Source organism: Thermobia domestica, chromosome 4 (assembly GCF_964235325.1).
Source record: "Thermobia domestica chromosome 4, izTheDome1.hap1.1, whole genome shotgun sequence".
Taxonomy (NCBI): domain Eukaryota; kingdom Metazoa; phylum Arthropoda; class Insecta; order Zygentoma; family Lepismatidae; genus Thermobia; species Thermobia domestica.
The window spans coordinates 174,514,427-174,541,285 of record NC_137457.1 but is presented as its reverse complement, the minus strand read 5'-3'; the positions used below and the strand labels follow the sequence as shown (position 1 = coordinate 174,541,285).

At 36.0% G+C, this 26,859-nt stretch overlaps 1 protein-coding gene across 2 annotated transcripts in view; it reads left to right on the top strand.

Annotated features, from left to right (window-relative positions):
- The first annotated feature begins 2,776 nt into the window (after positions 1-2,776).
- The window catches only part of LOC145683401 (uncharacterized), a 25,381-nt gene continuing 1,298 nt past the window's right edge, over positions 2,777-26,859 (top strand). Inside the window, exons 1-3 of one of the 2 annotated variants that reach the window (XM_081754736.1) lie at positions 2,777-3,014; positions 23,874-24,027; positions 26,235-26,349. In XM_081754736.1, the coding sequence (XP_081610862.1) occupies positions 23,999-24,027; positions 26,235-26,349 (144 nt within the window). In that variant the 5' untranslated portion in view covers positions 2,777-3,014; positions 23,874-23,998. The remainder of the gene's footprint in view (positions 3,015-23,873; positions 24,028-26,234; positions 26,350-26,859) is intronic. The other variant, XM_081754737.1, reaches the window with a different exon arrangement.

Here is a 26,859-nt window from a genome sequence, read left to right as displayed (position 1 = left end):
TCCAAGAAGAAGTACGCATGAATATTTTTCTAGATCACAAAAAAAAATCCATTAAACAAATGTCCTATTCGGTAGTTCGGAAGATGCCAGTCGTTTGGGCGAGCTTAATGGAATGAAGAATTTACACACCAAACTAATACTAACTTTTAGAGAGAGAACATCTTAAGTTCTGGTAACACACCCGGTATCTTCAAGATATTGCATATGATTTTGTTGTTGTGTAGTAATAATTGTAATGGGTTGCTTAAGTACTTCATAGGGAGAGCATCGGAATTATACCGACTATTCACACTGTTTACAATGCTTGCTGTGTTTTCAGGGTGGCCTTTTTATTTAGTATTTTATGAGCTACTTAGATTTGAGGCTATCCGAATGTAAATGTCAATAGTAGCAGCATTATGAATATATATTATTAATGAAATATAATATTGAAAAACAAAACAGTAATTATGTATATCTATGTTATCGAATATTATGCATTACTTTCGTCTTCTTATTGTTAATGAGTTGTGTTAACTAATACCCTATTCATAGTTTTATATCACAGCATACTTGATGTAGGTATGACATAATATAATATTGTGAACTGACAACAGCAAATATTAGTTACATGAATATGACTGTTAAATACAATAAAAATTGGATAATTGATACAATTCCTGAAGGAAGTATGAAAAATTAAAACACACTTGCTCTAACCCTTAATTTTTCAGTTAACTAGAACCAAGTAATTATTGCAAGCGTCATGATAGGTTAAAGTTTTTTACACATTTATATTTTGTCATAGTTTATATGTTTGCTTAATTCATACGTTGTACGGACAATAAAAAATCTATGAATTAATGAAGAAAATGAATTCAAAATAGCGAATGTTTATAGCATCCAATATTCACATTATATCAGTATGAGCAATGTTTCTCTAATACGATAAATCACAAACGGTAATATCAATGAATGTTCATACCGAATGAACAACTGTATACTTCTTAAAGCTCACTATTATTCACTCGAAAATTGAAAAACAGAAAGAAGAAACGTTGAAAAATATTCTAACAGTTAAGCGCAAGTCAATATCGCAGACAAGAGGAGATTGTGAAAGGTTATGAAAGAATAGTTAATCTCCACACGTGAAGTTGTAAGTTCTAATTTCGTTTCACGTTGGGAATCTAATGTAGACGAACAGTGCTTGTACACAGTGAGAATGATCAAAATATCCACCTAAATACTGTTATAGTTTTGAAACAATTTATTGACTATGTTATAATAATGATGTAGCTTTTTGTATATGGGAAATACAGGATGATGGAACCAGTTCAAACTTGTGAACGAAATTAAAAATTCTGCCTGGAATTCTGTTAGGAGAGATTGAGTCTGATTTCAGAGAAAATTAAGACTTGCTAAACTCTTGTTAACCGAGTGTTCTAAAACTCATTTTTTTCAAGTATGCTTTCGAAGTCCTTGTAATATTATTATATTATTTGTCATATAGATATTCACACTTGGAGTTATAAATTATCGTAATTGGTGAATCTATGCTATGTTAATTTTATACTGTTAATTAAATAGGAATATAAGGTTATAGGTTCCTTCCATCTCAATTCAGGCAGAGCATGTACCATCACAATCTCAGATATTGTTGAAACTTTTTTTGCACCTGGACATGTTCTTAAGAGATCCATATTTATTGTTTATTCGAAAAAAAAATTCCCGCCAAGTAATGGGCCACCAAATACGGGGAGTACAATTTATGAATTGTAGAAGACATGGCAAATGTTCAACTTCGGAGCCTCACCATCCGGCTATGGAGACAGGTAGAGTTATAACTCTTGTTGTGGTATGTACATAGGGATATATATAAACTATATTTTACTATACTTTGGTTTGCGCCTGTGTAGCTTTTTGTACATATATTAACAAATGAAGGTCAATTTATCTGAAAAGTCGAAGTTTGCGATTTTTTTCGAGCACTTCTGCTTCGAATTTTAAAATTCTGATTTCGCGGTTGGTAAGACCTAGCTACGCGCTTTCCGAAAACGAATTTGTATTGATTCGGTGTGCAACCGTTTTGTCAAAAAATAAATAAATAAATAAATAAATAAATAAATAAAATCGAGAAATTGTAAAATTTTCAAAAATCGCCATTTTAGGGCGCCGTTTTCTTGAAAACACCATCTTTTAAAATTCTGAAATTTTGTCAGGTGGTTCACATTCCTATGAATAAGAAACACACCAAATACAATTCTCGACCAATGCTTCATGAATTAACTGCAGCCTTTTAAAGTTAGCGAAGTTTCGTTAACTTTGATGCCACAGTTAGCAACACTGGGAACAATAAAAGTGCAATGGTTTGATGATGTGTGTAGTTAACATTTGCCATCGACTCTCGAAGCAAGAAAAATTAATGCGCATATTTTATTGAACTTATAATCAATTTTTAGTGATAAATTTATCAGTTTTCAACTATGCGACTTCTTTTACATTACATGACATCTTTTCGACGCCAAAAACTGACTTCTCTTGTGAATGTGTGTGTGTGGAGAACAATAGTCGTTTTTCTCGAAGATGTTGGCATTTCTTTCTGCGTAGTTGTCTAGAACCTTCGAGAAGGTGCTGTATCATGCCATATCTCCAGTTATTTCTAAGTCCAGTCGTGATTGGACAATTTTTCAATTATCAGCCAATAAGGAACAGTGTTATGTCTAGTGCATACTTGCTCATCACGTGCATTGTGGTGACCAGAAAGTGCGCCAAGCAATCGGGCGTCAGCAAGCGAAGAGGAGACCAAACATCTAAGGCGTGAGGACCGGCGTTTCTATATAATCATGAGTTAGTGAGAAGTTTTGCGTTTGAAAAGTAAAGTAGAAGAATTTAACATATTTAGCCTCATGCCCGATACTAATTGAAATCTCAGCCAGGAAGGTTTTACTCTCAGAGACGTTGCCTCTGTGTCATCAGTATCCAATAATCACAGGACGATAGCAAAGGGAAAATCCCGCTCCAGGAGAAGTGCATTTGTAAGTAGTTTTAAAACGTATATTTGAGGAAGTTACAAGGAATTAATATTAGGACTATCCCAAGAACGTTATCAACAGGAGCAAATCGTACGATAAGATAAAGTGATTTCTTTTTTTTTCATCTGTGATTAGTACGCCAGCTTCACCGTCATATAATAGCAGCGATAATAAAAGAAAAAAACAACGAAAGTCAGCCACTATTGATCATCACGTGCACGTATAATTTTTTTATGTGAATAATTATATATTTGTATAATCATTTAGCCAGATAGGGAACTATTGAGAAAAAGAGTACTATACAAGTTTTATATATGTGAATCTTTATTTTACTGTGTGTTTAATGCGAATGGTACAGATTTCACTTCGTGGTGCTCGTATGTAATATTTGTTCGTGTTTTAGTTCGTACGTAAGTTAATATCAAAGTTTAATGTGATACTTACTTCATGTAAGATAAACTATTTTGTTTCATAGCTAAATATGAGCATTTAAAAGCAAACTCCCGGTGTTTGAATTATTTGATTTTTCTACAAGTGTTAAGTTTAAACCTAACGCGAGAGTTCAGGTTGCGCTACGTACTTAATTTTAATATATAAGTAGTGAACTATCCCTCGCGGTATACAGTGATAAGTCTGGAAGAAGGTAAAATTAGCATATATTTTGTTTTAATTCTTGTAATAGGTGGGAGAATCGGGTTCGATTCCCGACGGGAGCTCATGTGGTTCGGATTCCACGTTAATCAGTAGGTCCACGTCTCATATAGCCTCGCTGCTGAAAGGGACGCTAAACTAAAATCAACTCAATTATTGTAATAGGATAGTTCGTACGCGACCGACAACGTTGCGACAGATCTTGTCATTCGAGAGTTCCCAAGCTTGAATGGAGGTCGGCAAAGCAAGTTTATGCATCCAAGGGAAGGAGATGATTGGGAAAATTTTACTTTGTAATTGATACGGATTGGAAGTGCAAGGCGAATTCACGTGACTTCCTTCACCAAGCGATAGCACATTAATTAAATGAAGAATAAAAGTTTTCTTGACTGTTTTTTTTTTATTATTTTGATCAAGAAGGCTCTCTGAAACAGTAAAATGAGCCTCCCCCTACACTTCCGTTTTCTTAAACCGAAATAATCTGAGGCGGAAATTACGATTACGAAAGCACAAATTTTAAGTTTACTTGAAATCTAAATCCAATAAATTCTAATGATCTACAAAAAGCATGGACTTTTACCTCAGTGATGATTTGGAATGCTCAACACAAAGTCTCAATTACGTGCGATGTTTTTACAGTGATCGAAAACGGACAAAAGTTTAAAAAAAATCGAAACGTTTTCTTACGCGTTCCAAAAAAATTTACTGACTTTTTAAACAGACCAATCGCAACATAAGAATGGGTCACTCGGAATTTTACAGTATTTCACTAAAGTGGGTTAGTCCGCAACCTGAGATGGAAGTGTGTATGTGTGTGTGTGTGTGTGTGTGTGTGTGTGTGTGTGTGTGTGTGTGTGCGTTGGTGAACCCGCCAATCTTTGTAGGTCAATCGGCTACAGAGCAGCACTCTGAGCAATTTTTGCAAAGCGAGCATTTTTTAGTGGTTGCTCGAAAAGTTTTTTACTTTTAACGCGTGCAGGACCATTATAGGGTTCCCCCCGCGAGTTCTTTTGACTCCGCTCGTTTATACGGATACAGCCGGTTTGTGTGTGTAAAGTGTGTGCTCAGACTGAAAAATTTCGTTTCTCGATCGGTGTGTATTCCGACGCAGTGCCATCTACGTGTGTATTCCAAGCAGGAACTAGAGCAATTCAAACTCCCAACGGCTGCGTTCACCATTGTTGCCAATCAAGTATTTGTTGAAACTAAAGAAAAATAGCAACTATAGCAAGGAATTTTTCACAGTAAGAACTCGGATATGAATATTACGTAAAAATAACCCTATGCCTAAAATGCTTTTTTTACTAGAGCTGAGGAGAGGGAGAGGGGAGGGAGACGTGTGTATATAAAAATATATCTATATATATAAAATTGAAAATCACTATGTTTATGACTTTAAATCTCCTGAACCGCTTGATCGATCTCGTTCAAATCTGTAACATGGATGAGGTTCAAGGCCGGGCTGGTTTTAGGCTATTCACTTGGATGGTAAAAGTGAGGGGGGAGGGAGAATGGGTATAAAAATAAATAAAACTTAATAACTCCCGAACCACTCAACCGATCTTGATCAAATTTTCAACATAGATGAGGTTTAGGCCTGGGATTTTTTCTATAATTTTAAATTGACTGAGCAACGTATAGGAGGAGAAGGAGGGGGAGGTATATAAAAATCAATTTATATAAGACTGAAAGTGACTATTTTTGTAATTTAATAAATCTTGAACTATCCGACCGATCTCATTCAGAGTTTCAACATACATGAGATTTGGATCTGGAAATATTTTTGTAATTTCACTTTAACGGTAGATTCCAGGGAAGGAAGTGGGGAGGGGTACATGAATAAAAATTAATAAAACTAATAACTTTTGAACCACACAACCAATCTCGATCAAATTTTCAACATGTATGAGGGTCGGGCCTTGGGTGCTTTTTATCGTTTCACTATGACGAGCCACCATAGGGGAGAGGGAGGGGGAGATATATGTAAAAAATAAAAATGACTGCCTTTGTGACTTTATCACTCTTGAACCATCCGACCGATCTCAATCCAATTTTCAACATGTATGAGGGTCGGGCCTTGGGTGCTTTTTATCGTTTCACTATGACGAGCAAGTATAGAGGAGGGGAAGGGGGAGATATATGTAAAAAAAAAATAAAAATGACTGCCTTTGTGACTTCATCACTCTTGAACCACCCGACCAATCTAAATCAAATTTTCAACATGCATAAGGTTCGGATGTGGAAACATTTTTGTAATTTCACTTTAACGGTAGATCCTAGGGAAGAGGGAAAGGAGGGGAACGTATGAATAAAAACTAATAACTTTTGAACCACCCAACCAATCTCGATCAAATTTTCAACATGTATCAGGGTCAGACCTTGGGTGTTTTTTTATCGTTTCACTATAACGAGCCACCATAGGGGAGAGGGAGGGGAGATATATGTAAAAAATAAAAATGACTGCCTTTGTGACTTTATCACTCTTGAACCATCCGACCGATCTCAATCAAATTTTCCACATACATGAGTTTTCGGGCAGGGATTAAGGATACTCACTTTGACGATGCAACGTAGGGGAGGGAGAAGAAGGAGAAATTTAAAAATGATCAAAATGACCAATATTAGTGTTGAATCCATAGTTTTCGGGATCGATGAGAGAAACAGTGACACTTCTGATGCTGTAACAATCCAAGTTCAGCCCTGATAGTTGAGGAGGGGGAAGTTGCAACGTAGGGGAGGGGAATAAACAATAAAAATGATCGGAAATCGCTAATATTAGTGTCGAATCCATAGTTTTAGGATTTGCTGAGATTAACAGTGACAATTTTGACGCCGTGTGCCGCAGCACGGTTGAGGGGAGGAGGAGTTGTATATAATAATGATTGAAAATGACCAATATTAGTGTCTAATCCATAGTTTTCGGGATCATTATGATGAACAGAGACATTTCTGATCCGGTTTAAATCCAAAATCAGCTCCACAAGTTGAAGAAGTGGGAGAAAGAGATATATTAAAAATGGTCGAATATGTCCACTATCAGTAGAATTTATAGTTTTCTGGGTCGCTTAGATGAGCAGTGATACTTTCGATCCCGTTTAAATTCAGATTCAAACCTTCAACTTGGTTGAGGGGGAGTAAAACGTTTAAAAATGGTCGAAAATGACAGATATTAGTGCTCAATCCACATTTTTGGGGCCGCTCAGATGGACAGTGATACTTCCGATGACATAGGCCGCAACAAGGGGGAGGGGGATATAATGATCCGAAATTAGTGTTGAAATTATAGTTTCTGGGATCGCCGAGATGAACAATGACACTTCGTATGGTGTTAATTCCAAATTCAGCCGCGCGTCTTCTGAGAGGGGGAGAGGGAAATAAAAAATAACCCATATTAGTGTCGAATCCATAGTTTCCTGGGTCACTGAGATGACCGGTAACACATCCAATGCCGTGCCGCACAACATGAAAGAAGAGGAGGGGGATATATATATATATATATATATATATATATATATATATATATATATATATAGAGAGAGAGAGAGAGAGAGAGAGAGAGAGAGAGAGAGAGAGAGATATATATATATATATATATATAAATGTTCAAAATTATCCGACACTAGTGTCTGATCCGTAGTTTTTAGGGTCGCTGAGATGAAGAATGACACTTCCGATCCCGTTTGAAACCAAACTCAGCCCCGTAGCTTGGGAGATAATGAAATGATCGAAAATGATTAATATTAGCGTCGAATACGTGGTATTCGGGATCGCCGAGGTGATCAATAATCTTTCCGATGCCGTTTAATTCGATGCCATTAAAAACGAAAACAGCATATTTCACGGGTACAGAACACATGAGACACGGAATTTTGCATTTAAATTTTCATTTCACCCAGCGAAGCGGGTATATACTAGTAAAACCTCATAACTTTGGAATCACCAAACCGATCTCATTCAAATTTTCAACATGGATGAACTTCGGACCTGGGATGACTTTTATCATTTTAGTTTGACGGTCCAATGTAGGGAGGGGAAGAGGGTGTATCAGACCACCAGTCTTAGACATATTTCTCAGCTTCTAGTGCACGTAGACGCTGGAAACAAAAAATGAATGACCAAATGGTACATCAAGAATCAAATGGTGATACTTCCATATCCAGCGGCGTAGCGGGAATACACCAAGGGGGTCAACACCAAAATTTTTAATGGAAAATGGTATCAATTTCGATTTTTTAGAAGTAATATTGAAAAAGAATTAACTTTTACGGGAAACACTTTTCGTTAAATTCTACGGTTTCGGATCTACGTCTATTATTTGTTGTATTGCTACTATCAGACAACCCGGTAAACTCATTTTTCTGTTCATAGTGCACGGAGACACTTCAAACAGAAAATGAATGACTAAATCGTATCTGAAGAATAAAATGGTGATACTCCCATATCCAGTGGCGTAGCGGGAATGCATCAAAGGGATTAACTCCAAAATTTTTAATGGAAACTGGTATCAATTTCGACTTCTTTGAAAGTATTACTGATAAAGAAACAACTTTTACGGGAAACACTTTTCGTCATATTCTACGGTTTGGTAACTACTTATGTTATTTGTTGAATTGCCACTTCAGACCAATTGCCATCTCAGTCATTTTCCTCTGTTCGTAGTACACGCAGACACTTCAAATAACAAAAAACTGAATGACCAAATCGTACGTGAAGAATCAATGGTGATGCTTCTATATCAATTGGCGTAGCGGGGATACATCCACGGTGGTTAACTCCAAATTTCAAATGGAAATTGGTATCCATTTCGATTTCTTTGGAAGTATTATTGAAATAGAAACAACTTTAACGGGAAACACTTATCGTTAAATTCTGCGGTTTGGGATCTACGTCTGTTATTTGAAGTTGAATTGCTACTATCAGTCCACCGGCACAGGCATTTTTCTTTGTTCGTAGTGCACGTAGACACTTCAAAAAAAAGGATTCAAACTGGACCAGTAGTGTGCGTTGTGTATGCTGACATCTCCATTACTCTTGAAGGTTGCTACATCCGTCCACAGAATGTCCCGGTGGAAACATGGGTTTTCTGGCACTCATCCACTGACAAAACTAGACGGATATGTAGATCTTGTTCTCGGAGTTCCTAATTCAGATGAACATGGTCAAAATGGAGCACGTTGTTTAGCAGAATCCTCCAAGCCGTCATGTTGCTTATCGCAGCATCCCTGGCGAATCGTGTTTTCGAGATTTGGGGAACCACATGGACTGCAGCAAGGATGCCGGGAGACCGTTTATCCTAAACACGGCGCCTGATCTGCTGACGTCTTTTGTGTTGAGAAGGGACATGCCCAGTCCTCTGCACACCAAGTGCAAGACGAAACGCTTTCCTCGACTGCCCAGCACGATTCAGAAACCGTTGATCATATAGCCGCGCAGCCTCGCGATAATTCTCCCGACTTCACTCAATACTATTAACATATCAAAAGCTACGATATTCGAAAACATCGTTTGAGTTCCCTCAAGCACACGAAATAATAGGCAATAGGAGCCGAAATCAACAAACATTCAACACTTTATCTTTCAACTACAAACAACAAATATTCAACTGTTTTATATCAGAACTTTTTTTTCCGTTTTCTTCTCTTCTTCTACTTTGTCAGATGGCACTTCATTAATGTATTTTTCGCTACTAATAACCATCATACAAAAATTTCTCCCTTTTCACTCCTTTTTGCAGCTTCTTTCCCTCTTAACCCCCTTCTTCACCTGTATCTCATTCTTATGTGCAGGTGTAGCTTTGGCGCACGACACTTTGAACTATTTACATGTAAAATTCAATTCTTTGTATGGATAGGCATGTTTATAAGGAACAAATGGCGACAGAATGAAATACAAAGTAATACTCTGTATTATAGGTTTACAAGTGTAGTGTTCTAGTATAAAATGATCACAAGTGATTTACACCGGATATAATAAGTGAGTGTATATAAAAGATGGCACTATTAGATGTTATTTTCCACTGGCAGCATATTTTTGCACAATGTAAAAAACCTGTATTTTATATGTTCAAGTGCAACGTTACTGGAAAAAAAATTACAAGTGCTATTGAAATTCGTACCATTGACAAAACCCATTCCTTTTCATCTTGGCTTGCGCACATATCCCCGACTGCTGACAGACTTGTTCCTTTCGGACGCACTCCCGCGCTAGCGTACGGACCCACCAGCTTTATTCTTCCTGACCCGAGTGGATAGCATTCGTGTTTTAATGGCCACCTAAGGCAGGTTGGTTTGAGTTTTTGCACTATAATATTTAATTATTCATCCCTGTATTTTATCTATGCCAAGTGAGACATTTTCATGTCGCCAAGGGAAACCTTTTAGGGGATAATAAGAAGGAAATTAGTAAAAGAATTATAAGTTTTAACAATTGTTTCTAGTGGTGCGCCAAAAGTAAACTTGTACGCATTCCTTTTCTCTCTGACTCTTTTTCACCTGTGTCTCAACGGTTTGCTTTAATTCTTCAGACTTCCATCCATCATCTTTTTGTATCATTTCTTTATACTTATCCTCTACATCTTTTTTCTTGACTAATCCCTTTATATCTTCGCCTTCTCTTTTATTTTTACACATTCTTATTATTTTACTATCTACATTTCTGTATTGTTTTCTTCTGTTTCTTTCTTTCGTAACTTTATTTTCTGTTTTCACCTGTTTACCATATTTGTTTTGGACTTCTGTATTCTTTCCTTCTATTATTGTTGACCTTGTACATATTCCCTGACTCATACTAAGGTATTCCATTTCTACTACCTGTTTGTCGGTGTGTCGGTGTGTCTACAGACCTGATTCCTCTGTTATCGATTTTCTGGTTCAAGATTCTCGTGTTTAACCTCTGAATTTCGTTTTACCAATTAAATTCGATTAATTACTAGTGAACATATTTTCTTCTCTGTATTGGCTACCTGAATGGAGCTTAACATAAAATCTCCACTGAACTAAAATTTCGTTCATCTTCTACATTCGTATTTGCTTCTGTCATCTAATTCTTCTGTAATTCAGTAAGGATGAAGATCTTGTCTTCCTTCTGAATATCTTCATCAGGCAACTCATTGATTCTTCTTATGTACCTATTTGTATACCTTTTGGACAATAGTGTGCAAAATGATTATATTCGTTGCAATCCCTACATTGTGCGCTCCTAGCTGAACATTGATATCTAAAATGTTTTCCACATGCTAAACAACCATATTGATAACATCCATATTTTCCTGTGATTGTTTCGGAACGAAATCTATTGATTTTATATAGTTTGTCCTGTTAGATATTTGTATCTTTGGTTGGTCTTTTGCGACATTCACTTGTAGCGAGAAAAAGTGCTTTTGTACACTGATTTAACAATGCACATCGCATAGATATAGCAAATCATGTAGCAATACTGCAAAAGGAAGTAACCATGTTTTGTGAATTTTATTCAAGAGTGGAAGAAGTGAATCTAGCTGCTCTCACTGTATTATTGATCTTCATTTGGGCCTAATTATCTGTTCTATACTAGCAACCTGTGCTGAATGGATACAAAATCATTGAAAACATGGTCGTCCCTGCATCAGGATTCATAAAACTCGTAGTGCCGTAACAAGGCGGAAGGGTGGTGTAAGGGAGCACTGCCTCCGCCAATTTCAGGAGGGGGCTTGACTGGTGTCCAACTTTTTGTTTTGCACAAATTAGTACCTAACTTAAGAGTGCTAAGAATTTTCCGAAAGTAAACCTGGAAATATAAACATGTGAATATTAGTTCATCTTTTTAGGGGAAAGGAGGTAGCCCCAGACATTTTAACACATTGAAGTGCCTCTTGGTAAAAAGAAGTAAAATTGCCCCGAAATAAGCCTGAAATATGGAATGTGAACTTTATTAACAAACTGAACATATCAACATAAATGCTAAAATAATGAAATAGACAAATGGCAATACAGATCGCTAAATTTCACATATTTGGAATATTGGCGAGCACTAAGGAACACGTAAGATGTTTGAAAAACATCATATTCTACACCTAGAAGGAACAATAAGAAAACCTATCCACGAAGCTAACAGTGGTAGCGTGTAATGGATATCTGTTGACTCAATTGAGGTGCAGTTTCATGAACCCAGCCATCGCAGGATTCACACTGCACCCAGCATTCATTGAACATTTCACCATAAATTATACATTTAGTGGGGTTTTCTTGTTAATATTTTCTCGTTGTCTGTGTAGTGGTTCATTAGCTTCTTGTGACCTTACTTTGCTACTTCATTTGCTAAAATCACTTTTTCTTTCAATTTGCCTCTTATATGGAATCGCGCTTTACTCAGTTCTTCTGGTGCGTGACGCTAAACGTCTCTTGCGATTTTCCGTCAATGATTATAACTGTTCACTAATGGAGAGCTCTTTACTAGTTGATGGACGAGTAGATTCTGATTTCTCGGCCATATGTGGAGAACAAGGATTCGCTGCAGACGATAAACAAGAAGTATCCCCATTTTCCTTAACCCCTAATGAAGTTGAACATTGTGGGTCTTTAGAGGTAGATCTAGTGTATCATCTTGCAACACGAATCAAGTTTGCGGAGAGATAGTAGGGTTTGTAAATATCTGAGGGTTCAGTGAATATATTCCGGTGCACGCATATCTATTGAGAGCAATATCCATGCGACACACGTTTCACTAGGCCTCTGGAACAAGTTTAAAGCCGTAAATTAGTTTGAAATAAATAATTGCTAGCTTATTTTCAGATCGGTGTTATGGTTGCAACGACAGTAGCAACTAGAGATGCCAAAAAGCCGGCTTTTTTGAATTTATGTTTTTTTTCACATAAACAGCCGGCTTTTTTGGGAAAAAACGAGAATTTTGGAAATTTTGGCTTTTTTTTATTTTCATGATTTTTCTATCTAAATAGCTTTCTTATAGTATATTCTATAGTTAGATAAGAATTCCATGACCTAAATGCCATATTTCGCTCTGAAATTCACCATCAAGATGGATGGAGCACATGTTTTACGAATTAAAGCTAACATGAAGAATGTAGTATTTGAGGGCAATTTTATAGGCTATTTGACTTTATTTTAACTTTTGATTTATCAACATTTTTTCTTCTCTAAATCATTTTAGTTTGTCATCCGTGTTTCATTTCTAAGAGCTTAATACTCTAGCTTCTAGCGCAAAAGTTAAACTTATGTTTTTCTTTATATTCGTCAAAGCGTACGTTTTTCAATATATCCGTCAAACCGTACTTCCACATTTCTGTTATGCTGTAGCTGTGCAACGATTTAGCAATAATTTTCCAGATACAATCTTTAAAACTAATTTATACAAATAATCAGTAGAAAAGTACTTTGGGAGGGGTTTCTCTGATTGTTTCGTTTTCTAAAATGTCCTAATTTTATTTGGAAGGAGCTTGAAGTTTATGAGTACAGGCATAATATTTCGTTTCGTTGATATATTTAGCGATAATCTTCCGAATACAACCTTGAAGATCATTTTATACTGAGAATCAGTGGCGGATTTGGAAGAGTATTTTGGGAGGGGATTTTCTTACAAATGTTTAGTTTTTCTAAACATTCGTAATTTTTATTTGACGGGAGCTTAAAGTTTATGAGTAAAGGCATAACTAATAGATATTTCCTTTGTTTTGGACATTCCGTAATTTTGGGGAACAGGCATCAGTCCGAAAGAACACCCCTCTAACCTTCGCAAAACAGTCACTGCTGGTAATTAATAATAATAACGCAAGGAAGACGGCCAACTCACAGTACACTTTCTATTTCTACTTCACAGATAGAATGAAGAAAAGCTTTGTCAGAATGCTCGAATGCTGGGTTGAATCCCGAACTTCCCGATAGAAGCGCAAAAGCTCCACTCGGTCATGTTTGTTGTGCAGTTGTATTTATCTTAACTTAAATATATTCCATAGTCCTTTTTTTTGGTGGTGGTTGGGTGCAGAGAGTTCCGTCATGATATGAAGGGTGTGAGCCAAGAACATGGTAACCAACCAATTTTCAATTGCTGAGTTATGCAGCAGATAGACAGCAACGCATGCCGCTTCGTTCAGTCCTTCATGTATAGTATTATGTGAAAAATCAGCTTTCCGACTTTCAAAATGCATTGTGCAGCAGAAAATCTCTAATTTCTTAAAATAGTAAAATTGTGAGTTACCATGTTCTTGCCTCACACCCTTCATATGTTGAATCACTCTTGTTAAAAATTCAAAAAAACTTGAGGACTGAGTAAACCGTAATGGTGCTTATAGAAAACTAGCATTTCAAGAATATACAGAACCAAAAGCTCTAGCTGTGCAGCCTTTAAGTGTATCATATAAATCTAAGTATTTCTCTTATGTTTTATTTTAATTTTATTTTGTTCCAAAAAGAGGGTATGGAATATTTTGAAGTAAAAATACTACATAGAATTTTGCTAGTTGTTTGTGTATATTTTAAAAAGAAATATTTACTTTTAGGGTTGGCTGGTTTACACCAGCTGTTTTCTTCTTTTTCTTAAATAAACAACTGGTTTAAACCAAAAAAATAAAAAGAACGAAAAATGCGAATCGTGTGAACTTCATGGTGATGTTTCCACACATCAAACAATCTGCATTAGTTCTATTTCCTTTTTACCTTTTAATCAAGGTGTCCCATGTTTAATTCTCGGTTGAACCACAATCCTTCTTTCATGCGTAAACAAAGTAGCGGTTCGGATGTAACTTTAAGCGAGTTTTCTCCTTGATAACCTCGGTATTACGTAAGGATGTTAAGCCTGAACATACGAAACGAAACCAATTTGTATATTTCTGCATGCCTGAATGCCTGTTATTTTATAAAGAAGCCAAGGTTGCTTAAATATATTGATAGAAATTGGCATAATTTATCGATTGCCTACGTAGCTTCCAACATTAGCTTGGATTGGACTTTCAATGATATATACGTACTAAATTTGTTATTTAATACCTCAGTTTTAGCGTATTGATTATGATACGTTGACCTTTAAATTTTACATGCAAAGCAATAACAGGATTTTTCCATTATTGTTTTACATTTAGAGTAATAACGGGATTTTCCCGATGGCTAGGGCGGGAGTTTCCCAATTTAAGAAATTTAGTGACTCGATTTCTTTAAGCGTATGCGACCTCTTCCAGCATAACCCTGTTGTTGCATAATAACACCAAGGCGAAACAAACTTATTTCCGTCAATATGTAATATAAATACATAAAGCAAAATTTCTAAACCCAAAAAGCCTGATTTAAGCCAAAAAAGCTCAGTTTAAACTTCCCCCCCAAAAACGGGTTTTTGGCATTTTCAAAAATAACCATGGTTCTTCCCAACCCTGCTTACTTTTATATATAGGAGGTTTAAAAAATTCTTATTATATACATTGGTTAATCCTTTGGAATTCATAATGTAAATATGTTGAGAAGTAAAATTGTTTGAAATATCTTTTTGAAATTCATGGTTTATTTTCGAGGTTTTATATTATTATCGGCATCAGCCACTAATTAAATGTTATTTTGTGTTATAGAGAAGCGAAACAAAGTCTGCTTTATCAATTTAAAGCAGAATTTTGAAAAAAGCCCAAAATTTCCCAAGCAAAAAAGCGAAGCAGAAAAAACAGATTGTTTTCAAAAAAAAAAGCCGGTTTTTTTCCGAGGCCTTGCATCTCTATATTATAATAATAATTATTATTAATGAATAGGATGTTCCAATTAGGTTTTGTTCCATGAAGTTGGGAAGTCAACTACGAAATCTCATAGGTAGTTAAATAATGCTTATATGAATCATTTAGTAGCATTTGAGTTTTGCAATAGTTCGTAAGGGCAGTGAGTCTTTGAAGCAAGCCGGTAGGACAGAAAACCGAGAGAACAATGGTGCATATGTAGAAGCCAGGGATCATGTTTTGTTGGTCACTAATTTTGGATTCCAATGGTCTCGACATTCTCTCATTAAATTAACAGTTGAATCCCTTGGGAGCAAATATCTGGATTTCATGGAGAGACCGAAGTAAAATATATATATATATATATATATATATATATATATATATATATATATATATATATATATATATGTAAGAGTACTGTAAATATGTGATGACAGAAGGATAAAAAAAGTTGTCAAAAAAGTGAATGCACAGATTATTGCTAACCATTCGCATTAAAATTGAAAACATTGCGTATTAGAATAAGCTATGATTTGTTTCATAGTTACTACGGATAAAATACTAAAATAGATAAATTGATTCGATTAGAAAAATAAATTATAATATTCCAGAGCAACAGAAGTTTTAAGTGATGAAAGATTACGACGTTCAATAGTATATTAGTGATATTATATGAACTAATAGTATATTAGTTCAATAGTATGATAGTATATTTGTGTGTTGTTGCTAAGTGTTAATGCAAGTAACATGATAATGTCTTAACGTTTTAAAACCCCTCCCTTGTCAATTTTAAACTTACTGCCTGTTTCGTTTTATTGTTTTATATTATATCTTGTTTTGCAGTATTCTTACCGTTTAGTACTTCATTTTCGAGGTTATAACAAAAATATTAAATTCGATGGTACGAATAGTTAAGTTGATTTTGTGTTTAACGTCCCTTTCAGCAGTGAGGCTATATGAGACGGGACCTACTGATTAAAATGAAAAATAATGAAATCTTTGAGTTTTACGTCCCACGGTTATGCCAGTTAGGCTAAAGGAGACGGTGATAATGAGAAATGAGTGAAATGGGGGAAAGAAGAAAGTGGGGGAACCCCGAGAAAACCCACGCACACGGTGTTTGTCCACCACAAAGTTCACTTGGCGGGGGCTGGGATCGAACCCGGGACCCCAAGCACCAGAGGTGAACGCTCTACCACTGAGCCACCGCGGCCCCAATGATTAAGATGGAATCCGAATCACATGAGCTCCCGCCGGAAACCCGGGTCTCCCACCTAGTATGAATAATGTATCTTGTTTCGGTGTTTTTTGTAGGCATATAATATTGTTCTCCCGCTTGCTTTGTAGCTGGCACGTGTCTCTTTGGTCACATTGTCTCATGGAAGCAATTATAAAATCTGAACTATTATAGTGGTTCGGATTCCACCTTGAACTATAGGTCTCCCTCTCATACAGCCTCGGTGCAGAAAGAAACAATAACCTTCATCAAACACATAAACAGATATAATCCTACTTTAGTCTCGCCATTCCATTTCAAAATGAAATGAAATCTTGCAGTTTAACGTCCCACGATTATGCCCGTTAGGTTACGGGAGGCGATGACTAAGGCAAGTGAATGGTGATGGAATAATTAGTGGAATGAGAATGTGGAAGGAAATGGGAGTACTCCGAGAAAACCCATGGAAACGATGTTGTCCACCACAAACTAACTTCCCCGGGGGATTGAATCAATGCGCTATTCCATTCAAAATGAAATGAAATGAAATTTCTAGTTTTACATCCCTTGGTTATACTCTATAGCTTATAATAGACGTGTGATTAATGAGAGTGAATGATTATGAAATAATTGGTGCAAAGGAAATGTGGAAGGAAATTGGAGGACCCAAGAAAGTCAACAGCATTAATCCATGTGTTTCATTTGTTACAAAGTTAACTAGTGTTTAAAGCAATTGCTCTAATTGCATTGCTCAAATTTACTCACTGAACTCGCATTTTACACATTTTACACACAATATCTTTGTTTGTTTGTTAGTGTCTTCGTTTGTTACATTTACTCGTTTTGCAAATGCCCAGTTGGTTTGGGTGCTCACTTGTACGTACCCAGTCAGGGTCGAGATACTGCATTCTTGTGCCCCTGGAAATGTAGCTTTATCGATGACGCAACTTTTGGGAGCGTATCAGCGCATACTCGGTTTTCCTATGGCCCAGCTCGCATACGCCTTTTGTAGGGTAGACAAACAGGTGTGTGTGTGTGTGTGTGTGTGTGTGTTATTGCACAGAAAATAACTTTCTGTGGGTGAAACGCTGTCGTTAAAATCAATTATGGCATAGTCCATATCAATTCAGGTAGGAAAGGGGTACCTTCATAGTCTCAGATGTTATTGAATTAAACATATTAAAATTCAGGACAAATTAAGATTTGTTTTTAATGTTTTCTCGGAAAAAAAAAATCTAGCCCGAGCTACATACCGCCAAAACCTCGAGTGCCATTTCTCATATGCGATTTTCGACAAATTTTTAAAATGCTTATATCCCTGGAACGGTTGAAGATATTTTTCCCTCTTGGTTTCATTTGAAAGAGAGATTCCACGTCGGAATTTAACAGGTTTTTAAACAATGGAAAATTTTACCACACATCATACCAATTTCTATTACCATATTCGCACATTAGTAAACCGCGTTACTTGTAATGCGTTACTTTTTAAGTAACGTTTCCTAGTAACGCGTTACATTTTTTCTAAAGTAACTGTAACGGTAACCCGTTACAAATTTTTAAGTAACGTACCTAGTTTGCGTTACTTTTTTCGCGTTACATTTCGGATGAGTAACCATAATATATGTATATTATTTTTCGGAAACAAATGTTTCTTTCCTGTAAGTGAATTTCTCAGAATGAAACAATCGAGCATGAAGTACGTATGTTAGTGACCGACAGTCATTGACACACAGAGAAACAGATAAGTTCGTAGTGCCACTTGCTGTTTTTGGAAGATGAGGATAGCCTTAGGGTAATCACGCGTACTGATTGAAGATTTGGTCGTGGATTTTGACAGTTCCAAATCAATACATTCAGTGAGTGAACTAGGAGTGCAATGATACCGCTAGTCTGTTTTACTTTTATTGGTGTTGTTTTTATAAAGATGGAGAACGAAAATATTTTACCGTTCGAACATCTGAAAGAATACTTTTTTCCTAAAAGCTGAGGGTGATGGTGCACAGATTTATCAACAACTAGGATGCCATAATTAACGATATACAGTAAGGAGTTAATATGAAAAAACTGTGTTCTGATGAGCAGGCCTACTTTTTTACTAGAAAATAGTTTGCTGATGGTATGTAATATTGTAGTTCTTTCAGATCAGTCTGCTTATCCTAGAGTCCCGTTGATTATAGAGTTTGAAACTACCTTTAAAAAGCACGTATCGATTTTAAGAGTTACTGGCAAGTTTTGATTCACCCCGGTTCATGTGTTCTCATTTTATTAGTTGTAGTGTAATGTTTCTCTATATTCTGTATTTTTAATTTTACATAACAACATTGTTATTATATAATTAGTTTAGCAGAATAATAACAAGTAACCATGTTTTCTAACGCATAGGGATGAGCAAGAGTCAAGCTAAATCTCGACTCGACTCGAATTCAAATCGAGTTTCGAGTCAAGTCAAAGGTAATTCTCGAGTCAAGTTCCGAGCCGATTCAGATTTTCGCGTCGAGTTTCGAGTCCAGTCGAGTTTGAAAATGGCTCGTTCGTTTTAACTCGTCCTGAAATCATGGCCTGATTACACTGGAAAGTGAAAGCCATGAGAAATGTAAGTTAAACAGTAATATGGAATACCTTTAGTGTTGCTCACGAGAGGGGACACTGGTCGCATCTTGTCTCGATAGAGAGACCACAAGAGATTTTTTATAACAATCTCAGTTGGGCTCGGCTCAACTGAGAAGATGGTTCGAGCCGGCTCGCTTGGGGTGAACCATCGGCTCGAGCTGGCTTGGTAGGGATGAGCCATCTGCTCGGTTTGGCTCAACTGAGCCGAGGGCTTTAACGGAGTCGGTTGCGTGAGCTGTTGGCTCGGCTCACTTCGCGGTTCGGGTCGATAGTGAATGAGCTGTGAGCCGAGCTGCTCGAGTCGTTGACAATTCTAAACCCGGGCCGAGCAGTTTTGAAGATATCTGGCCAGTGTCCTATAACTTTTAACAGTGTTTGGCTCGAGCCTGAATACTCAACCTAGACCCTCAACCCAAATTCAGAAGCTCGTAAACAATGTCCTTGACTCCTAGACTTCACGACTACCGAGGTTGGCAATGAACTAGTTTTTTAGTATTCAAATACAAACCGTCTATCTTTCATGTTTATATACAGTGTTGTTATAATTAATAATAATAATAATAATAATAATAATAATAATAATAATAATAATAATAATAATAATAATAATAATAATAATAATAATAATAATAGTAGTAGTAGTAGTAGTAGTAGTAGTAGTAGTAATAGTAGTAGTAGTAGTGGTAGTAATAGTAGCACGGAAAAAATGAAGTAATATTTTTTTCACATATTTAAAGTTTCGGACCTAAAAGTAACGCGTTACTTTCAAAGTAAAGTAACAGTTACTTTTTGGGGCAAGTAACGCGTTACATTTCAAGAGAAAGTAAAGTAACTTGTAACGCGTTACATTTTTACAAGTAACTTACCCAACACTGGTGTCATGCAATAAAAATCTAGTCATATTTGACATAGTATTTTAATTCTGCATATTCTAGACTTTCTTTGAACTTTCCAAATCATGAAAGGTCTTCTAAAACATTCTGGATCCTTCCACATAATTCCATAATGTAACCACATTCTGGAATCATCCAGATAACTCTACCTAGCATATAAAAGGAAGAACACATGATTTCACTGTTAAGTTGTGATCAGGTAGACAGAGAGCAGTTCATTAACTTTGTGGTCAAATAGTACCTAGGCCTATAGGCATTTATGAGGATCTGCTAATTGTTGAGTCGTTGGTGCTCTGTGGAAAGAACTGAGTTTGAATTGTCTTCTGACAGGAGCCACAGGAGAGTGAAGTGTGCTGACTATTTGCATGAAAGAATAGTATACTGTATATATGACTAGCCGAATAAGAGAAATCTTCAGGTTAGGAATAACAGGGCTCATTTCAAGACTATATTAAAGTCAAGATGTTTCCTGTGTTCTACATGCTTTGACAGAATATCAACAATGACACCAACTGAACATAAAGCTTCCCACGTTGTGGATGATGAAAATTTCGTATCTGCAGCAAAAGATTTACATTCCCTGGATTGGTGTTAGTCCTGTTAAGAAATCATGGTCAGTCAAGTCGTAAGCTATTTGCATCAAGAAAGCACTGTGAAGCTAGTGTGTATATTAAATCAAAACTGACAAAACTCTTCAAACTAGAATTTCCAATGGAGTGGATATACAGTGCTACTGGTCATGGGAAGAGGCTTTGTGATGGCGTATCCTACACAGAGTGTACAGAAGTGGTATGGTTTGGAACCTGCAATATGTTTCGGAACTTGCACACATATTTTGGAAGTTTCAATACATTCGAAAGTCTGTTACCGTCCTTTATGCAAATTTAAAATGCCATGTTAAATATGGCTAGATTTTGATTTCATGAGACTACTATTTGGGAATATGATAATAGAAGTTGGTTTAATGTATAGCAAAATTTTCATTTGTTAATAAAACCTGTTATACTCAAAAGTGGAAGTTCTCCTTTTCATTGTACCTAGCTAGTATTATATAGTACAGATCAACAGAAAACAAAAAAGCATTGCCTTTTTATGAACAAAACTGTTTTAAAAAATAAAAAGGCTGAAACGTGAGAACCTGGACAAATTTTTCGAAACGCAGGGTATGATTTCAGTAAGTAAAACATTATTAATTTTCAAATGAATATCTTTAACTGCTCCAGAGATATCAGCATTTTAAAAATTTGCCTGAATTCGCACGTGAGAAATTGCACTCGAGGTGCCATATTGGTCGTCCTGTAGCTCGGGCCAGATCTTTTGGAGAGGTTGGTCAAAACAAAAATGTTTCTTAATTTGTCCTAAATTTTGATATATGTTAAATTTAGAAACATCTGAGACTACAAAGTTAATATGTTTTCTTTGCCTGCCTGAATTGATATAGGCTATTCGTTACAGAATTGCCAATATAACTGCATTTGTCATCAGCTGTCTGTGTTTTTCCTTACTTTCACAAGTATTGAATAAAGAAAAAATGGGTCCTACAGAATTCGAGATAAGCCGTTCAGGGCTTCGTGTCACAGAGTTCTTTTTTCTCTAAAGACTTAACGTGTAACTTGAAATATGCTTTCAAATGTCTGTATTTAAAATGTTTTTGAATTATTGGATCATCTAAATTGCTTTATGACATAAGTAAAACTTTAGAGGGTGTCTGCAAGCCACAGTCAATGATTTGACTTTTACTTATAACGAAAGAATGCTTCATTCTCATAGAATTAGTTCCTTCACTTTATTTCATTTAAATGTGAGCTTGGAGCCTGCTTTCAATTGTTAAAATATAAATGTAATAGCTTTATTTATTTCTGTTAAAACCATAAAACTGTTTCAGCTTTGATTCAACCGGCCCATATTGATAGGGGGATTATTTTAGACACTGAGTGCCTAACAAATTTTTCACCACCTTTATTCTTAAAAATAAACTCTCTGACGCTAATGGGAGATCTGTACGTTGAGCTATTAAGAATTTATTTACAGTCAGACTTAGAAATAAATCATTCTGAATAAAGCACCTCCATGAGTAATCTCCCTTCAAACAATAATGAGGTGAAAATAGCATGGTTAAATAGCAATGTCTGTATAAGACACAAAATCACATAGCACGATGAGAAACCGAGCCTGCATAATCATGAACTGTCGGCTAAGAGTTTCTGTGTGCACGGTTCAACAGATGAACCTCCCGTTAGCGCCGTGTTTCTTTTAAAATATTATAATTCAACGATATGCTTTTAAAAAGGGGAGGGGGTTCTATTTCCCATTTAAGAATTTTAAGTTACTTCGCCGTTGGAAAGAGCAACTTCCATGATCACTTGAGAAAATGGTAAATCTCCACAAAACAATTTTCGACATTTTTTTTTTTTTTTTTTTTTTTTACCTTCTTATAATGTTAGATTGAAGATTCTTGGACCAGTGCAAGCCATGTAATATGCTCAAGAATGGTCCTTATTTTTTGTCAGGTTCAAGGGGAAGTCAAGGATTCTATTTTTCGAAAGCTAAGCGGTTAGCGTACGCGCCTTTGGCGTGGGAGACCCGGGTTCAATTCACGGCGGGAGCTCATGTGGTTTTGATTCCACGTTAATCAGTAGGTCCACGTCTCATATAGCCTCGCTGCTGAACGGGACGTTAAACTCAAAATCAACTCAACTCTATTTTTCGAAATTCAGTTGACACCCTGCTTTATTTTTCACAGCGCTCAACAGTGTTTTGCAGAATCTCATGTTTTAGCACCCTGTATCTCCTGAAGTATGAGCACCATTTAAAAAAAAATCATGTTGACAGCAAGTCTTACATATACCATTCGCTGTTTAAAAAAAAAATCGAAATTCTGTTGAAGAACCTAAATAATTATTAAGATGTATCTCTAATTGAGGTAATGTAGAGGTATTGAATGAACAGCTGTAACTGATTTTTTTTCCATTCCTTTACTATACCTAGTGAACAAAGAAAATACATTTTTTTATGCGAATGAAGGACTGCTCTAGCATTTCATAATTTGACATGTGAAGAGATTTCATTTCGCTGCGAATTATAGTAAACATACTTTATATGAGCTTGTAACCAACTAACATCAATGAATAAGAGCGAAAACGCTCAACATCCAGTGTCTAGCATTTCGAAGCCCTTCCAATTGGCTTTTTTTAAATTTATTTTTTATGGGTTTTAGGAATCTGTTTCATGCTGGCTTTAGGGGGGGGGGGGAGGAATCAAGAAGGTGTTAAGCAGGGCTCATATTGAATGTGACTTCCCGGTATTTGCCTAGTGTGACTGAGGAAAAATGCTAGAAAAATCTTAGGATGGTCGACTGATGGGATTGAATCCAGGACTTCTCGGGTGCTAAGCCAAAGCTCTGTCACTGAACCACGGCCGCCCGGTTTACAGTTTTACATAGTTCCATTTGTAGAGTCAATGTTACCATATCTGTAAATATATTTTCTTATCCTTAACCATTTTACCAATAAGTGGTATGTTGTGTATTTGTTACTTTCATCTTAAGAAAAATGGAGCTGTTAAGCGAAAGTTTATAAAATCTATTTGACGGAACAGATCTTAATCAACCAACATGGGTATCAATAGCAAATGTTCCGTTATTTGGAAAATAAATATGGACTGTAAAACAAATTTTGAATAATGTAGATGGGTAAACGATAATATTTAATTATATACAAAGATAAGCAACAGACATTGAACCACTTGACATGGATTTACCATAACTTTTTTGTCCGTTTCTTCTACTAAAACTATTTTTTCCTTCACAGATATGTCCGGAATTTGAAGTAATGTTCCCTGGTAAAGGCAATAATTTCGTTGGAAAATATCCAGGTGTGCAGAATAGAATATTGGAGGTAGTAGCTTCTTACTTCAACGACAGTTAAGATGAGTCATGCTTTGGAAATACGAAAGAAGAACCAGGTAAATTGTAGATTTGTAAATGTTTTTAAATTTTTGTGACGCTGTACTTTCCGGGCTTTATTTTGGTATTTTCATCTTTTATTCCCTTATGATGCATAGGTTATTTCTGTGTTTGTAGTGGAATTAATATTGACATCCTACACTCGATACTGAATTTTGAACCGCGGTGGCTCAATTGGTTGAGCGCTCACCTCTGGTTCGTGAGGTCGTAGGATCGATCTCTATTCATGCCATGTGGGACTTGTGGTGGACAAACACCATCTGCGTAGGTTATTCAGAGTTCTCCCGTTTCCTCCCACTCTTCATTCCACTAATTTGTCACGTTATCATCTAACCTGCCTGAGCGAAAGTTGCATAAAGGCTTCAAAAAACTAAATTTAACTTCAGTTTTATGCGGAATTTGTAACTGCATCTGACTGTGTGTCAGTGATGGGGCATTTGCTTTACATATATAACAACATTGTAACATAACTTGACGAACCATTATGCATTTTCTAGATCATATTAATGTTTATTTTTCAAGCATTCCCCAATTCAGAATTGCTATTATATGTTTTGCGAGTTAAAACGTGAATAAAAGGTAGAGTATTCTCCTTTGATTATCCTTACTAAATGGTTTCTCCATGACGCCAATTTTAGAGGCTACTTAAGACGTTTTGCAGATTTTTATGTATATTCGAGAGACAGGTGCCATCTATTTAGTATATATAAAATATTAAAAAAAAATAGTGTGCTTGGATTTATAAACATAGACAAACCAACAAAAGAAAAGCGTTTCTAACGTGTTTAATACTCATTACTTTTTGTAGTTAAGATTACATTGGTTCGTTACAAGAGATTGAGGGTAAAATATGTCGACTACTGCTGGTGTTTTTTTTTTTTTTTTTTTTTCGATTTCGTTGCACGCTAAAAAAATCTGTAATTCTTGAACCATTGTACTCATTTCACGCCCTTTATGATTTATAACTTTATTTTGTAGCTTTTCTTTCATTCTTCGTGAAGTTAATAGTACAAAGAACGTGATTACAATAAAGTAGCTTCAATGATTTAAACCAAATACTGAACATGTACTGTGACTGTGGTCTGTCGCAGCAAATACACACATGTCTCTGAAAGTTCCACCATATTTCCTCCTGAATATTTTGGTTTTACCGATTATGTTGAGGCGTGTCTATGGACCGAGATATTTCATATTCCCCCCCCCCCCGCCTCGCACACACACACTGTTAGAATGACCCTGCGATAAGTGTAGATAATGAACATTTTGCATATCTTTTAACATTTAAAATAATCACACTATAAAACTTATCTCCTACAATACATATTTGTTTTCAAACCACAACAAAACCCGGGAAGAACCATATTAAATAATATAACATTAACTGAGACCACATAGCATCATGGTATTTTAATTATTTCATGGTGCCCTGGGATACTCAAGCAACTGACATGTATTGTTCAAATCAATTTATGCAAATTCATTATTACATTCCAATGCATGTCCTAAAATCTTTTCTTAACATTTTATGTAACTGTGTATATCATACTGTAGACAGAAACCATTCAGTTTTTAAGTATAACCTTTACTCAGCGCACTTACAGCACTCATAATTTGTAATTGTTTCACAAATTCACTCCTTTACACTTAGCAAACTCTGCAAATTGTTACCAGTAAGAGGACACACATAGGACTTGTATCTCTCCAAGTTAAATTTTTTGTTTCAATTCCCCCACCAAAAATATTTAAGCTCAGAATGTCCAAAATTTCAGTGAGCTTATCTTCTTAAATTTTCTTTCGGTCTCAGATTTTCACAATTATCAGTTAAAAAAAAAAAATACGAAAAGTAATGAAAATCCATTTTACATGTAATATATCTGAATTAGATAAAAAAAAATATAACTTTATAGACAAAAAAAATATTTAAAAATATAAGGGGAAAGTGAATTCTAGTTAACAGCTAGAGACAAGGGGAACTTCTGGAGCTTTGAGCATTTATTGTACGATTGACTGAATTTGTTCTGTTTAGATTGAAATGATTCATTTGGTTTCGTATCAAACCATTTTGTTTTACGTTTTTAGAGATTTTTAAAATGTTTTCGTTTAACCTATTAAAAATTTTACGAGTAGCTAGTCGTTACCGTTGTAGTTTGAGAGACTGAAACATGTTCTAATTCGTAATGTTTTACATTACATGGTGGAACAACAGTATTGAGGCTCTAATATGTCTTGTGCGACAACTACCAGCTACGGCTAAGGGAAGAAGAAAGGCAGAGAGAGTTCTCGTAAACTTACTTCAACACCGTGCTTTTCAGTTTCATAGGGTAAGCTTAACATTTGTCTCACAATCTTGTACATTCTAGTCAACCGTGGCTACCCAATTAACCTTGTAACTAAACATTTGCTATGTGCCCTCGAGAGGTCCTAGGTTCGCTTTTAGGGACCTTCATTCTAACAGCGGCGGATCTGTTTAAGGGGCACCCGGTCACGTGCCCTGCCATTCATGATCTAAATAGAACTGCAATTATTAAATCAGTACTAATACATTAACAGAAACTTTTTTCTTTCTTTCTTTTTCTTTTATCATTTGTAATGTTTGTATTTGTTCCGCCACAGCCGTGTTTGCGAGTGAAGGAGGCTGTGGTTTGCGCTTTCGTAGGATAGACGAAACTTGGCAACACAGCGACGGTTGTTTTTTGGCTGCGGACTTAGAATCTCTATGCTTTGACAGTAGCCCTATCATCAGAGGTGGCAGGGGATGTTATGGCTATGTCCATTGAAAATGGGCACAGTATTGTTCGCGACCTGCTACCGCATGCAGGCGCTGTGCTCTG